This window comes from Apteryx mantelli, chromosome 31 (assembly GCF_036417845.1).
Source record: "Apteryx mantelli isolate bAptMan1 chromosome 31, bAptMan1.hap1, whole genome shotgun sequence".
NCBI classification, from domain to species: domain Eukaryota; kingdom Metazoa; phylum Chordata; class Aves; order Apterygiformes; family Apterygidae; genus Apteryx; species Apteryx mantelli.
In genome coordinates, this window is record NC_090008.1 from 3,311,960 (window position 1) to 3,326,635 (window position 14,676).

The following is a 14,676-nucleotide window of genomic DNA, read 5'->3' on the forward strand; positions in this document are numbered from 1 at the left end:
CCTGGCCTGGGGCTGCTGGGGAGCCCCGCGGCCGCTCGCTAGCCGGTGGGACGGTGTCCCCCACTCCAGCCTGGCCAGGGACAGGTCTGTCTTTGTCCCCCTCCTACCTAATGCTCTGCTGATGCCAGCTAGAAAGATTCCCAGCCCCTGGCCATGGCCACGGGGACAGCACTGGTGCTGTGCTTCAGAGGATGGTGGGCACAATCCTGCTGGGAGATGCTGGCCCCCAGGGGGACACGGACACCTCTGGCCCTTGGGGACATCCATGGCCACGCTTTCTGGCCGTTGGTCTCTGCTGAATCGGAGCCACCTCATTCCCCGGAGGAAGGTCCAGGACCCCACCACGGTCCGGCTGGGGCTGAGCTGGGAGGTGCTGAGACCCGACCCACTCGCTGCACGTGTGCATCGGGGAGAAGGAAGCTCTGACTGCTCCACATGGGGCCAGGCAGAGAAGGAGCTGCCCCCACCGCTGCTCGGGGACCCTGCGGCAGAGCCGGACAGGCTGAGGTCGGCAGTGCCGGATCCTCCCTGCAGCTCAGCCGCGGCCCCCAGCAGGCTCGGAGCAGGATGAGGCCGAGGGGGGGGGTCCCGTCTCACCCCACACACCCAGGGCGAGAACAGGGCTGCTCTGCCAGCCCCCAGCGGGTTGGGGACACCTGAGCCGCTGGGGACCACGGGGCACCACCGGGCAAGTCCCCATGGCCGGGGTGTTGCACGCAAGCGTGCACGCGCGAGCAGGAGGGCTCCCGCGCCCCGAGCCAAACGAGGGACATTCCCAGAGCCGGGATCTCCTCCGAGCGGGGCCCTCCTCCCTCCCCAGGGACGGCCACCGAAAACGGAACGTGGCGCAGCCCCGTGGGAGGGGACGGGGCCACGCCGGAGCCGCCGCGGCCCTCGAGCAACCCCGCTGCTGCTAACGTAGAGCCGCTGCCTATTAACGCGTCCTTACCCCGGGAAAACCACCGCCGCTCTGGGGCTTGGGTTGTAGGGCCTGTTAATCCCTCGCTGCACTGAGTCCACGTTACATATATATATATATATATATATATATAGTTCCACTAATATATATATCCACGTCTATATATATAAATTGGGAAGAAATGTTTGACCCACTGGAAAGACTTGCTCACTAAATGCCCTGCTTCTGCCAGGGGCCCGTCGTTTTTTTTCCTGCACTTGGGGGAAAAACAGAATTACTAAATAAAAGTTATATTCGCAGTCGGGAAGGGCTCTGCTGCACCCGCTCGCTCCTGGACCGGAGGATGCTCGGGGTCCGGACAGGTGGTGACACTAGGAGGGGACCAGGGGGTCCCTGGCTGTAGGGGTCCGGGTTGGGTTGTCCCCGTGCGTCACAGCTGCCAGGACCAGTGTCCCCACAGTGGCTGGCAGGGCACATGCTCCCCTCCTGCTTGCAGCTCAGCCCCCCCAAACCACGTCCTCGAGGGAGGCTCAGGGTCAGGAGAGCCTTGTCCCACTTCGTCCCCAAGACATGGCCCTGTCCCCCCCCCCACCCCAGGAAAGGGCACCAGGGACTCTGTACAAGGAACACAGGTTTATTTATTGCCAGCAACGGAAACCAGAAGTCATCACACAAGTGGTTACGACTATTTTAGGAGAGGAAACAGCTCAGGCCGGAGGGCCTGGTGCGCCCAGTTAACGGAGGGCAACTGGGACCAGTGGCTGTTTCAGCCCCAGGAGCAGCAAGAGCAGCCGCGGGTGACGCAGCCCCGGCCCCCGAGGTGGGACGCGGGGTTACACCCGCTCCCAACCCCAGATCCGTCCCCTCCGAGGGGCATCTCGGACCTCGTTCCAGGGGGAGCCGAGGGTGGCCGGAGTCCCCGAGCTCTCCTGGGAGCGGGGCAAGAATACGGCGGAGAAACCCGCAGCGGCCGCGGCGCTGGCCTCAACCCGCAGCAGCGGCAACGAGGCCGCTAGCGGCGGCCGGTGCTTTGCGATAAGCAGAGCGCCGGGAGGAACGAGCCCAGCGCCGGGTACGGAGGACAGGCAGAACGGGCCCCTCTGGGTCCCAGCCAGGACATGGGTCCAGCTGGGACGCAGGGGAAGGGAATAAGGCATTGGATTGCCGGGGGGAAAGGCAAGACCTACCCTGAAAAAAAATCAGGGGGGTCTGAAGTGACACTGAAAAGACACCATGTGACACTTAAAAAAAACAACAAAAAAAAAGTTAAAATCATGGCATAGCTGCAGTAATTCCAAAACATTTACAACAGTTCTTGGTGAGGCAGGAGCAGCTCCCGCAGACTTCACACCAGGAAGGACGACGTCTGTTTGAACTCTCCCTGTGGATGGAAATGGGGGACGTCAGCGGCGGTAGGTGACAAGGACGGGACACGAGGTGGGATGAGGGAGCGCGATGCTTGCTAGATGCAGCAAACCGCCCAATACCCGCAGGTACCCCCAAGGCCGTGGGCGCCTGGCCACATCCCAAGGGGAATTTGCCCCTTCCCAGCTGCTGGGATTTGCTTGGAGAAGGGGGTTCGGCTACCTGGCGGCTGTTCCCCACAGCTAGCTCAGGAATGAACCCCGGGCGGCGGTACTGACCCGCCGGGCCTGGCCGGAGGGATGGGAAGCGCGTAGACGCCGCTCTTCCGCCCAGCCCGCGCTCGCTGTGCTGCACACTATCACCCCGAGCGACCCAAAATACCCGGTCTTCCTCTCTTTGCATGCTGCAGAGTTTCCCTCCCTCCGTACTTTGCATAATAAGCGTTAGAAGGAGCAAGTCTCCCTGAGGACAGATGGGGACAGCGAGCCGGTTTACAGGCAGCCGGGGAAACCCTCAGGCTGCGGATCTCCAGCCCGCGAGGGGCCCCTGCCGTCGGACACGGCGCTGGCAGCAGCGACTGCAGGCGGAAGAGGCAGAGGGCCAGGGAGGCCCCGCGGTGGGTCAGGAACAGGCGATGCCCGCGGGAGGCCTGGCCACTGCCCCCCCCCAGTGGGACCAGTTCCTGGGCCCCAAGGAGCCCAGCTTGCACTGAATGCTTTAAAAGCCACCAGCAGCACGAGATGTCACAGAGCACAGGGGGACCCACCGCCGGCTCGGGGCTCACAGCAGCCTTGTAGCTCCTGGGCACCCTTGGAGAAAGGCTCCACGGTCGCCCTCGAGCCCCAGACAGCGATGGCACCCATAAGACCAGTACAGCACCGGGGTTCCCGCTTGTCCCTTTGGGCACAGGGTTTTTAAGTGAAGCAGATGGCTCAGACGCCAAGGAGGGTTTGAGGGGAACCCCCTGGGGAACATGCTCTGGGGTAACAGCACGTCACAGGCACAACACAACCATGCGGTTCCCGTCACCACCCATCCTTTACACCCCACACCCAACACCGCGCAAACACTGTCGCCAGGGCGAACAGCTCGCAGTCGGCATACTCACTTCGCTCCGGTGTGAGGGCTGGCTGTAAATGACCTTCTTGCCGGTGGTGCTAGAAGAGAGAACGTTAGGACCCCTCACACCGCCCAGAGCTCCTCAGCCGCCCCCAAGCACCTGGTGACACCAGGCCACATTCCCAGGCCCGCAGGAGCGCTGGCACCCAGCGCTGGGCACAGCCCTATGCCTGCTCCCACGAGGGGACACCAGGTTGGGAGAGGAATCGCTGTGCCAGGGCAAACCCCAGAGAGATACCACCCACTCCCATTAGCGGGGATCCAGAGGGACCAGCAGGGAAGGAATCAGCAGTATTATGGGTTCACTTACTCTCTTCTCTCTGAAAAGAAGAAACAGAACAGGATTGTCAGGGGGTGGCAGAGAAAACGGGCACCGGCATAGACGTGAGCAAGCCCCAGGGCTCCACGGCTAACGCCGCGCGCCCGGAGATCAGCATGCAGTGCAGTACTCACTGCTGAAGAAGCCCCGCGTGTAGGCGAACCAGATGCCGAAGGCCGCGAGTGCCAGCACCATCAGCAGGACCACAACAGCAGCCACGATGCCACCCACATTGACTTCACCTGGCAGGAGAGAACTGGGCTGTCGGAGGGCAGCTGGATCCCAGCCCGGGGCGCAAGACTGGCTTATGTTGGGCATGACATGGAAACTCAGCTTAACACTCATAAACCCAGCATGAACACGCAGAAGCACCGTTTAAGAACCATGACAGGGGTCAGAAGGGATCTGGGGGCCTCAGGTCCAACCCCAACTCAAAGCAGGGCCAACATCAAAGCTGGATCCAATTCAGAGTTGGATCAGGTTGCCCTAACCTGGCTCAGGCAAGTTTCTCCCCAAGGACACCTTTATCCCATTCCCCCTCCATAGCATCATTCCAAATGTTCATTTCAGCCCAGGACAGCATACGGCAGCGTCATTAACAGCACAGCTAATTAATGTGTCTCTGAACCCTGAGCACTGGAAAGATAAACTAGTTTGGGGTAATATTTTAACCTAGATACTGGTATACCCCAGAATACAATTTGTGCCAGACATTCAAATCGGGCAAGGCCTAGAAGGGCCCCACGTGGGTATGGACGCACGCTGTCTGCCCCCACTACTGCTTCTTACTGGCTTCCATGTGGATGGCCTCCGATCTCTGGGGGGACCCCACGTTATTCGACGCCTCACAGTAGTAGTCGCCGGTGTCGAAGCTGCTCACGGGCTCGAAAGTCTAGATGGGAGAGAAGACATGAAGGTAGCCTGGGGAAAAAGCTTGGGCTCCTGGAGCTCAGGACCCCCCCCTGCACTCACCAGCACCCCCGTGGTGGGGTCCAGGGTGTAAGAGGAATTCCTGAACGACAGGCTGGTCTTGGGGTCTATGGGCATCAGCATGCTGTTCTTGTACCACTGGAAGGTGGGGGGCGGCGAGCCGTCCGTCTCGGTGCATCGCAGCAGGGCCTTGCTGCCGATGGTGGCTGAGGTGGGCACGTGAGCCACAGGCTTGGAAGGAGGCACTGTCGGAAGAGGGTCGGATGAGGGCTCGCCCCGATGCCGAGACACAGCTGCATGCAGGTCTCAGACCTGCTTGGTAGGCGACAACCAGCCGCCCTGGTGGCAGGAAGGAGCAGGGGGCTCGAAGCCCAGTCACCAGACACAGGTTGTCACCCTGCTTCATGTCTCGTCCTCGAGGCACCCAAAGCTACACCAAAAGCTGGTGCCCAAAGACACACAAAAGAGGGAAGAAGAGCTCAATCCCTCCCTGATCCCAGAATCAACCAAACACAGCCTGGAGCACAGTCACCTTCACATTTAATGTTCACCCCTGGAACAAGTGTTTTATGGAGAGAAGCACCAAATGGAGGAGAGTCCTGGCTGCCAGGAGCATCTCTCCGAGAAACAGGCCAAGACAGCCCCATCAGCTGAATCCCATGTCACCGAAAGCAGTGTCCCCACCAAGCCACCACGGGCCCAATATCGACCCCTAGACTCAGGGGTCTCCCAAGGTTCAGAAGGGCCATGGGCTATAATGCTCCCTAAAGCTCTGCTAATGGCCAGCATCATCTGCAGGAGCCGCTGGACTGGAAATGCTCGGTTAACCTGACCCTGCGGGCTCCAGAGCCCACTGCCAACATGCAAGAGCTGTTTTAGGATCTTCCCCTCCCTTCATTTGGCCAGGTTGACTCCCCTGCAAGTGACCTTCAGAGACAAGCTCAGGCAGGAGGTCAAAATACAGGTATCAGGACAGGCTCTCCAGGACAAAAAAAAAAAAAAAACCCAAAAAACAAAAAAAAAACACCAACCGGAAAAAAAAAACACAACAGAAAACAAAACCCACACATCTTCCCAGCAGGATGAGCGGGAACAAGCAGCACTCAGTGGCTGTGAGAGCACAGCAGTCCGTACCTTGGACGATGAGGTTCACTTCCGACTTGGCGATCTGGCTGTTGTCCCCCACCACCTCGCAGATGTACTTGCCCGTGTCGGCCCGTGTCACTGTTGTGAAGTGGATCATAGTGCGCGAGAACTGTACGCGGGTTTTGTACGGCTCTGCGGAGAGAGGCCACGTAGGCAGTGAGCTCTGGCGGATGGAGGGACGGCCATCACGGCATCACCGGCAAAACCACGGGATGTGCCAACCAAAGCAGGTGCAAACCACAAACCTGAGGGTGCCTGGCTCTCAGGCAACCAGGGGACACCCTGGGACACGCGGGGAGCCACGTACCTGTGAGCTGACCCCCATAGTAGAACAGCACGAGTGAGGAGCCCTTCTGAAACTTCCACTCGATGCGAGGGTTGCTCCAATGAGAGGAATACGCCAAGCAGGGGATGTCCACGGCTGGCAGGAGAGAGCAGATGCTGAGCAGCTGCATGCCCAGACCCCACGTGCACAGACACACGGCTCTGGGAGCAGCTTCGAAATGGGAAACCCCTCCAAGACGGGGTCAAGCCCCATCACAGGGGAAATCTACCCCGAGCATCGGATGAAGCATCCTCTGAGGGTTCGGAGACCTTAAGACGAACCCAAGGCACGGGCAAACGTTCTCTCATCTGTCTCCCAAAAGTGTCAGGAGAACTAGGCTGCAGTACGCGAGCTTGAACATGCTCCAGATGTACCTCACAGCCAAAAACCAGGGTGCCTTGCCCCCATATTTAGCCTCGAGCCCTCCCAGCCGGCACCGCACTTACGTTGGTTTTCAGGCACTTCTTTCGTCTCGGAAGTTATCTGGGCTCCTACCAGGGACCCTAAGGGGAAAAAACGGCACAACTGAGATGCACCAGGGATAAAACGCAACCACGAGATGCTCAGAGACGCTCCGCATGGAGAGGTCCATTGCCACCGGCCGCTGGAGCAACGTGAGGGCCTGTGCAGACACCGCAGCTTTCCCTTCCCTGGGAGACCAGCTGAGCGCCGGTGATAAGGGCTATATCCCCACGTGCGAGCGCCCGAGATACAGCGACCGAGAGCCGGGGAGGGCCATGGACAAATTATCTCACCGGCATAGCCCTACGGCAAAGCCTCCCCCTGCCTGCCGCTCCACCCAGCTCGCCCCGCACTCCGGTTTCGCCTCTCGCCTCGCGCTAGCTTGATTTGCTTGTTAATCAGTTTACAAATGTAGTTAGCTTTTAACAGCACCTCTCGACCTCGAGGCCCGGGGTTTATCAGCGCGGCTCATTGCCGCCGGAGGCGGAAGCAGCCCAACTCGGCGCTGCCCGCACCAGGCGCTGCCCGTTGGGTGCTCGTGGGCTCCGGCAGCGACTGCGTGCAGGGCAAAGAGGACGTGTGCCAGAAAAGCGTGGAGCAGCGAGAAGTCCCCCAGGGACATGTGTTTGGGGAGCTCCAGATTCTCTCGAATACCCTAAAAATGGGCCCGGGATGCGGTGTGGCATCCTTGGGGAGCAGGGGCTGGTGGCAGTGCTCCAGGCTGGACGGGACAAGGTCACCGGGAGGCGAGGAAGGGTATCCACAGGGAAAGAGCCAGCACAGGGCACCCCTATAAGATGCAGGCATGGTGCCAGCTGGGTGAATTTCCGCATGCTCCGAGATCAGGAGGGATCTGGGAGGCAGATCCTGGAAGCGATTTCAAAGCAGCAAGGGAGATTTTAGTCAAAATCTCGCTGCCTCGGGGCCTGCCTGCATTCAGGTCCCGGCGCTACGGGAAGGGGAGAACGTTGGGACAACCACACAACGCAGCAGTCTGGGGTCCCAAAGCAGAGCCCAGACCCGGTCCCTGCTGCCACCACCAAGCTGGGGAGGCTACTGGGAGCCACAAGGTCGTGGTGATGGGCTGCAGGGCAGAGGTGATGGCCCCAAGGCCACGGTGACGGGCAACGGGGCAGGAAGGCCAGCACGTTGTGCTGCACTGCCTGGCGTCACGGGCCGCAGGAGCTGGAAAGACTCGTCCTACCTGCTCCCGCGCTGCCCCTGCCGTCACTCCCTGCCCGAGTTTCGCAGGAAACCAGCCAGGACGGCCTCCGAGGGTGTTTCACAACTCCCTGCCCTCTACGCACACACACAAACACCTCTTCCCTCTGCACCCACGCATGCGCCTCCCTCGACACCCGTGCACACACCTCTTCTTCCGTCCGCACACACGGCTCCCGTTTACACCCGCGCACGCACTCACTCCCCCTCCTCTAGCTGCTTTTACAAGGACTTTTAAAGCCTGCTTTTTCCAGGCCCAGCACACACGGAGATACCAAGAGGAAACCCCAAGCGACGCATCCCAACCCGCTCGGTCTGTCGGATTAACGGCAAAAGCAAGACCGTGGCTGCAGAGACCCCGTCGGGGGCTGCCCGCAGCCCCCATCTGTGACAACCGGCGGCTCGACATAACGTGGCCAGAAACCTGGCATCTGCTCTGGGCTCCCCCATGTTTTTGTCCAGCGCCTCGATGGAGCAGTCGCAGATTGGGCCTGGGAGCCGGGCAGCGCTGTCCCTAGAAAGAAAGCACCAGAAATTCCCCCTTTATCCCCCGTCCTATTCCCTGCTGCCCCCCATTCGACAGAGAGCGCAGAGGGAGACGTCTGCCCGTACGCTGGCTGCTCAGAGCAGAAATGGCTCAGGGCTGCTGGACTTCAACAGTCCCAGGCCCAGAGATCCCACATATCCCATGAATCCCCCGCTGGGGATTTTCTAGCAAGGACTGACCTCCGGAGGCGCTGGGAGCCAGCAGCAACCAGGTGGTTTTGGTCTTCCCCGGAGGCAGCGCAAGGCAAGAAGAGACCGTGGCGAGCATCGCCCACTCAGTCCGGAGCTGTACCTGAGCCGCGGCAAGGATGGATCAGCCCTGGCGACGGGGCACGTCTCCAGGACAGGGATGTCCCACCGGAGTGGGCAAGAGCTCATCCTGGGGAGCCTCCTATCCCACACCGCCTGTCTGGAGGCGTGCAGTGAGATGGAGGCATTTGTTTCGAATGGGCTTTGCAGAGGACCCGCGAGGCATCGACCTTTGCATCAGCTCCCCTGGGGACCCCGGTTCTGCCACGGGCAGAGACCGACCCCTGGGAGCATCCCAAGCCAAAGCGGCAGGGCAAGGAGGGGAAGAAAACCTGGCTGTTCCCCATGCCCTGCAAGACATCCAGCTCGCTGCTTTGCCACGTCGCCGGCGGGATGCGGTTGGCGATGGGGCAACCAAGAGCCGGCAGCTGGTCCTTCCGGCCAGCGCGGGCTCGTGCTACCAGCCCATCCCTCGGGAGCGCATTCGCAGAGGCGAGGGGGTACCAGTTTCCCGGCTCGCGGGAGCGAAACGCCCAGGTGCTACACCCAGCCCCTTTCCCTCGTCAACAAGGCTGTTTACGGAGGCAGCGGGGAGCGAGGCTCGAGGCCGTGCCTGCCAGCGCGGCTGCAATCGCTGCCAGAGGAAACGGCTTGAAAACCAGCCCCGGTTGCCGGCTCGATGTCACAACAGGCAGCGCCGCTGAGAGCACGGAGCGGCAGCCAGGCAGCGAGAGCCACACCGGGGTTTCGGGCTCTGGGGACGCGGGGGAGGACGGCCGCGCCGGTGAGTCACGCTGCAGGGAAAGGCCGGGCAGGCTGCGGCGACCGGGAGCTGAACCTGGTTTGGCCTCGAGTCGCTCGAGGGGAACGTACCTTTGCACCCCGAGCGGCTGCCAAATGAAACCCGAGCAGGTCGGAGCAGAGCGGCTTGGCTTCCCGAGGAAAGGCAGGTGAACGGCCCCCCGAGCTCGAAGCAGACGGAAATCGGAGCTGGCGCGTGCATGGGGACAGCCCTTCCCCTGCGCGGAGTCCCCAAGCCGTCCCCGCCTGCCCTTGGCGCGTTTTGCACCTCAACCAGTCGCGCCGAGGTGGCGAACGCTGCCAGAAGCGGGGAGCAGGGCTCAGCCTCCAGTGACCCCTGCCAAAACCAGGGAGGGCCTCCGTAAGCACGACGGGGCCCGACGCCAGAAATCGAGATTTGGAGGTGAAACACGTGGGAGACAAACAAAAAGTCACGAGAGCAGGCGTCAGGGGCCGCAGCTCCCAAACACAAAGCATCGAGGAGGGGGGGGCGTTTTGAAACGCCGGCTCCCGAAAACACAGGGCAAACGCAAGCCGAGCAGGCAGCAGCGGGGCCGGCCGGGCCGGACATCACCTTCGTGCGATGCCAAGCGAACGACCACATGATTTATGGGCGGCTTTGCCGGGATTAGTGCCGCACAAAGAGAAGGGCTGCACACCCTCCCGCTCCCGCGCAAGGGCTGGAAACTTCGGCACGCGCCACGGGCACCCGCCACGGCAGGAGCACCCGGGAACGGCCCCAGCAATGCGGGATGCATTCCCTTCCCAGGCCGGGGGCTGGTGGCTTTGGCTCCCCTCCCTTGCGTTTTTGTCGTGCGGAGATGGCTCAGCTTCGGGACTCGAAGCTCCCGATTCGGAGCCCGGCACAGGCTTCCTGCAGGAAACGGAGAGAGGAAGGGAGACCAAACACACCCTGCGCCCGGGCTCGCGGCCAGGTCCCCAGCCCATCCCGCATGGCACGGCCCTTTCAGAGGACACTGCTCAAGCCCCGGCACAGGAAAAAACCCTCAGCTGCCGGATGCAATGACATCGCCACGCAGCGGAGCGACAGCCGAGCTCGGAAAAGGCTCATGCTTGTTCCCTGGGGAGGTGCATGTTCCCGTCGCTGTGGCAGACGCCAGCGTTGGGATGTTTTTGCCGCTGCTGCCGTCGCATTAAGAAATCCCCCCCCAAGGAGCATCGCATCCTTAGGGCTCCCTGCCCGCCCGGTTTAACATCAACATGAAGAGGCAGAAACGCTCCTGCGGCGCTGGCCAGGCACCGCGTGGCCGCTCAAAGCCATTTTGTGGCTTTCAGCAGGAGCCACGCGGGTGGGCAGGAAGGAAAGAAGCGCTTCGGGGTTTCTTTCAATGGACCTGGGGGAGGGAAGAGCAAAAAGGTGACGTCCCTGCCCCATCCCACACAGGGGACAGGTCCCGAGCCAGCAGGGAAGAGGCGACGCTGGCCTCGACGCACAGGCTTGCTCACGGCGAGCCCCAGGAGCGACCTGGCCCACGAGATGGGTATCACGTCCGGTAAATACAGGCTGGTTTCAGCCTAGATAAGATTGGCCAGGCAGCCACAGCCCAGACAACGGGACTTCCCAACCCGACGGTCCTGGCACAAGGACGTCGTGGGGAGACCCGCGGCGCCACGCTGCCTCGGTTTCCCTCTGGCCGAGAGGTGCACGGGCAGCTCAGCATCGAGGCCCACGGGTGCGGGCCGGTCCCCATCTCTCCCCGCTGCCGAAGCCGGGTGGGCTCCTCCAGCCGGCGCCGCAGCAAAACGATCCGCTGTTGAGCGGAGCAAGCCACCCTCCCCATCTCACCAGGAAGAGCTTGTCCTCCAGGAAACAGCCCCACTTCCCCTTCCTTGCAATACAAGAGCCTCACTGTAAGCAGACTTCCCGGCCCGGCAGCCATAACGCAGGCTCGCTCCAGGCTGGATTTCAGCCCCCAAGCAAGCCCCAAGATTTAGTAAAACCCAAATTCACGCGGACGGTATCGCTGCTGTCCACCCCCAGGCGCTGCCCCAAGTCCACTGCACGGGATGGAGACGGCTACAGGCTACCGCGGAATAAAAGCATTTTATCCTGTATAATTTGGAGCCGACTCTGTGCCCGCTCTCAGAATTGTTCCCGCACAATGGAGGGGACGGCACGGCATGGCAACAGGAAGGCCGCGACCGCCGAGCCGACTCGTAGCCGTCCGCCCCGCGTCTCGCGGGCTGCAGAGCAACGGGTGCCCGTCGAAGCGTGCAACGCTTGAAATCAAATCCACCCCCAGGAAAATTCAGCCCGCGCCCCAGGCACGGGGCAGACGCAGCGCGCGTGGCCAACACGGCCAGTCGTGCGACTGGGAAGGACCGGGATGGCCGCCTGGGCGCTGGCGGGGCCAACGCCTGGCCCTGGAGAAGGGCTGGGACGCGCCTGCTCTCACCCGGCCTCCAAAGGCGGCCGAGAAAGACGCTGAAGTAACAATTTAACTTTGGCCTTTGTCAGCATAGGGCAGTGTAAGAGCAGCTACATATTAACCCGAGACACCGGGAGCAGCAGTTAACTCTCACTGCTGCTGCAAGCGAGCCGGGGCAGAGACACCCGTGCTGCCATCCTGCCCGCCGGGAACGCCGTTAGGAGGCGCAGCTGGTTTCCGAGGCCGATTTGGAGGAGATTTGGAATTGGTAAACAGAGGACAAAAGGCCGGCAGGACGGAAGAGCACGGGGACTAAAGCTGCCGGCGCCGGGATCTCCACTGACCCGTGTCTAAAGGATGTAAAAACATCTGTAACACAAGAAAAGCTGTTTAACAAGAAGCTGCTGGGCTAAAACCTAGGCAGAGCGAGCAGGGTTGTTTGTACCAGGTTTCCTGGGCGGCCCCATCCCCCTGCACCCTCGAAATGAGCCCAAGGGCAGAGCTTGAGGGCTAAAAGCCCACATGGGGCTTGTTCCTGCTGTGGGTTTCCAAACGAGCTCCCCACGGCAGCCCGCATGGCTCAGCCCTCGCCGCGGCCCTGCGGCAGCACCCAGCTCACCCTGGGCAAAGATTCAACCCGGGCCGCTCAGAGCAAAATCAAAAGCGTGTCCAGACCGGCTCGGCCAGCTGAGGAACGTGCCCGCAGCAGGGCAAGAGGGTGCAGCAGCGCCTTCTGCGCTGGAAAAGCCCCAAACGTCAGCCCGAGCCTGCAGGCATCCTGCCACGGCGGAGAGTCCCCGCGATCGGCCTTGGTTACACGTACGCAGTCCCTGTCCCCGTAGAGGGAACGGTCCCAGCAGCCCTTCGCCCAGCGGAGAAGGGTGAAGCCGAGACCAAACTTCCCCGGTGCAGAACATCGGGGACGGTCAGCGGCCGGCAGTCACCCCCGGCCGAGCTCCCACGTGAATCGGGCCGGCGTTCGCGCCTCGCCGGAGCGCACGGCCCTCCCCAGGGTCACTGACTCATGCGAAATTGCAGGGTGTCAGAGAGGAGTGATGACCGGTTTGGAAGGAGCTAAGCTGCATTTAATGGGGCCGGTCACACCTCGCGGTGACGCTGGCAGCCCCCCTCCGGCGGTCCCGACTCCCAGATGATATTTGGGGCCAATTCCTCCACATCCAGGACCCGGGGGCTATTGCCAGGCTCACCGGCACCTCTTCCCACGTCACCCTTTGGCCAAAGCATTTCTATAAGCTCCCCCCAGCATCACCGTGGCAGGGACACGTGACGGTGTCCTCCCAGGGCTGGGCATCGTCCCCAAGAGAGGGGGCACCGCTACGGCTCCCCGTGCCGGGACACTGTCGAGGTCCCGCCAGGCATCACCACACAGGAGGCGCAAGGGCATCAGAGGGACTGTTTTGGGGTATAAAAGGCAGGAACGGCCAGCAGGGTTTAAGGCGCTGCCAAACTGCCCCACCAGCCCAAAAAGTCTCTGCAGACTTTATCCCCCACCGACCTCTTGCCGTGCACCTCTTCGAACCTAAATTCACCTCTTTCTTTAAAGGAGAAGAAAAAAAAAAGCGTTCGTCTCCAGAAGGCAACGCCAAAGCGGAACTAGGCAACTATCTCGGAGCATCTCGAAGCCAGGCGCGATTTTCCCGGCACTGGTGTAAGAGGGGAACGTTACCTGGCTCCTGCAGAGGGGAGCGAGCTGGCTGCCAGCCCCGGCACCCCGCTGCCGCTTTCCAAGGGCCCAAACCCCGGGAACCCCAGGGGCTCGCTACAGTCCCGGCAGGATGTCCCCGTCGATGGAAACATCGGATACGGGAGGTTTGGGCCGGGATCTTCCGGCGAGCGCCACAAGGCCGGAGGAGGGGACGCAGCCGGGCTCTGCGTCCCACCAAAGGGCCCTGAACGCCCCGAATCGGGCCGTGCCCCCCGCAGCGCAGGCTCGAGGGGCGCAGCGAGGGGCCCCCTGCGGGCGACCCCCTTTTATCCCCGTCACCCCAAAACGGAGCGCGGCCAGCTCCTTCCCGGGGGTTTTCCCCGCCGCGGCGGGAGGAGGCCCGGGGTGACGCAGGAGAGCGCCGGGCGGGTTATTAATATCCCGTTATCGCCGGCGCTGACGAGTCGCGGCGCCGGGGCGCCCCCGGGACGAAACCAGGCTCCGCCGGGGCTGCGTGTGCTGGGGGGTGACGACGGCCCCGGTGGCGGGGGCTGCCCGCGACGGGAACCTGCCCCGGGGGTCGGCACGGGGCTGACGGCGGCAGAGACGGGCACCGCCACCCCCCCGGGCCCGGGCCCGGGCCCAGGCCCGATCCAGGGTCCCATCACCGGGACCAGGACCGACCCGGGGGCCCGCCACCACCCGCCGGGCCCGGGACCGACCCCGGTGGCCCCCCGCTGCCCCCCAGTCCCGGGCCCGACCCCGGGGACCCCCCGCCGGGACCGACGCAGTGCCCGCCACCGCCCCCCCTCCCCGGGACCGGGGCTCCCCAGTGGCCCCCGGCCGGGCGCGGGCTGCCCACGGCCCCTTTGTTCGAGCAGCCCGCGGCCGGTACACGCCCCCCCTCCGCGGGCCCGCACTCACCGGCGGCCGCGCAGAGCAGCAGCACCGGCAGCGGGCCGAGCCCCGCGCCGCGCCGCGCCGCCACCGTCGCCGCCATGGCCGCTCCCGCCGCGCCGCCGCCTGCACTGAGCGCCCCGCGCGCCCCGCCCGCAGGTGCGGCCGCGGCCCCGCCCCGCCCAGGTGAGCCCCGCCCCCTCCCGCCGATAGGGCGGCACCGCCGCCCGGCACCGCCCCCTTTGGAGCCAGGCCAACCCGGAACGCCCCGTTAGCCAGGTGAAGGAGAAGCCCCGCCCTGTGCCGGGCTCCATTGGCTGC

General features: G+C 62.9%; 1 protein-coding gene across 2 annotated transcripts; it reads right to left on the bottom strand.

Moving 5' to 3' along the window:
- Positions 1-1,537: 1,537 nt before the first annotated feature.
- On the bottom strand, positions 1,538-14,476 carry F11R (F11 receptor). Of its 2 annotated transcripts, XM_067313572.1 has the most exons (9): positions 14,383-14,476; positions 6,570-6,626; positions 6,106-6,219; positions 5,787-5,930; positions 4,695-4,897; positions 4,512-4,614; positions 3,853-3,964; positions 3,393-3,441; positions 1,538-2,300 (listed from the first exon to the last, which is right to left on the bottom strand). In XM_067313572.1, the coding sequence occupies exons 1-9, from the start codon at positions 14,456-14,458 to the stop codon at positions 2,265-2,267; spliced, it is 894 nt and encodes a 297-aa protein (XP_067169673.1). In that variant the 5' UTR covers positions 14,459-14,476; the 3' UTR covers positions 1,538-2,264. The 2 variants fall into 2 exon arrangements, with proteins under 2 accessions (XP_067169673.1, XP_067169672.1); XM_067313571.1 differs by lacking the exon at positions 1,538-2,300 and having other exon boundaries at positions 3,420-3,723; positions 3,857-3,964.
- Positions 14,477-14,676: the final 200 nt, after the last annotated feature.

Excerpts from the sequence above, each read along its gene's own strand:
- F11R (XM_067313572.1), bottom strand. The coding sequence starts at position 14,458 with ATGGCGGCGACGGTGGCGGCGCGGCGCGGCGCGGGGCTCGGCCCGCTG. Across the intron at positions 6,627-14,382 it reads GCTGCTCTGCGCGGCCGCCG|GGTCCCTGGTAGGAGCCCAG; the intron begins GTGAGTGCGGGC and ends TTTTCCCCTTAG. Across the intron at positions 2,301-3,392 it reads AGCCCTCACACCGGAGCGAA|GGAGAGTTCAAACAGACGTC; the intron begins GTGAGTATGCCG and ends TTCCATCCACAG.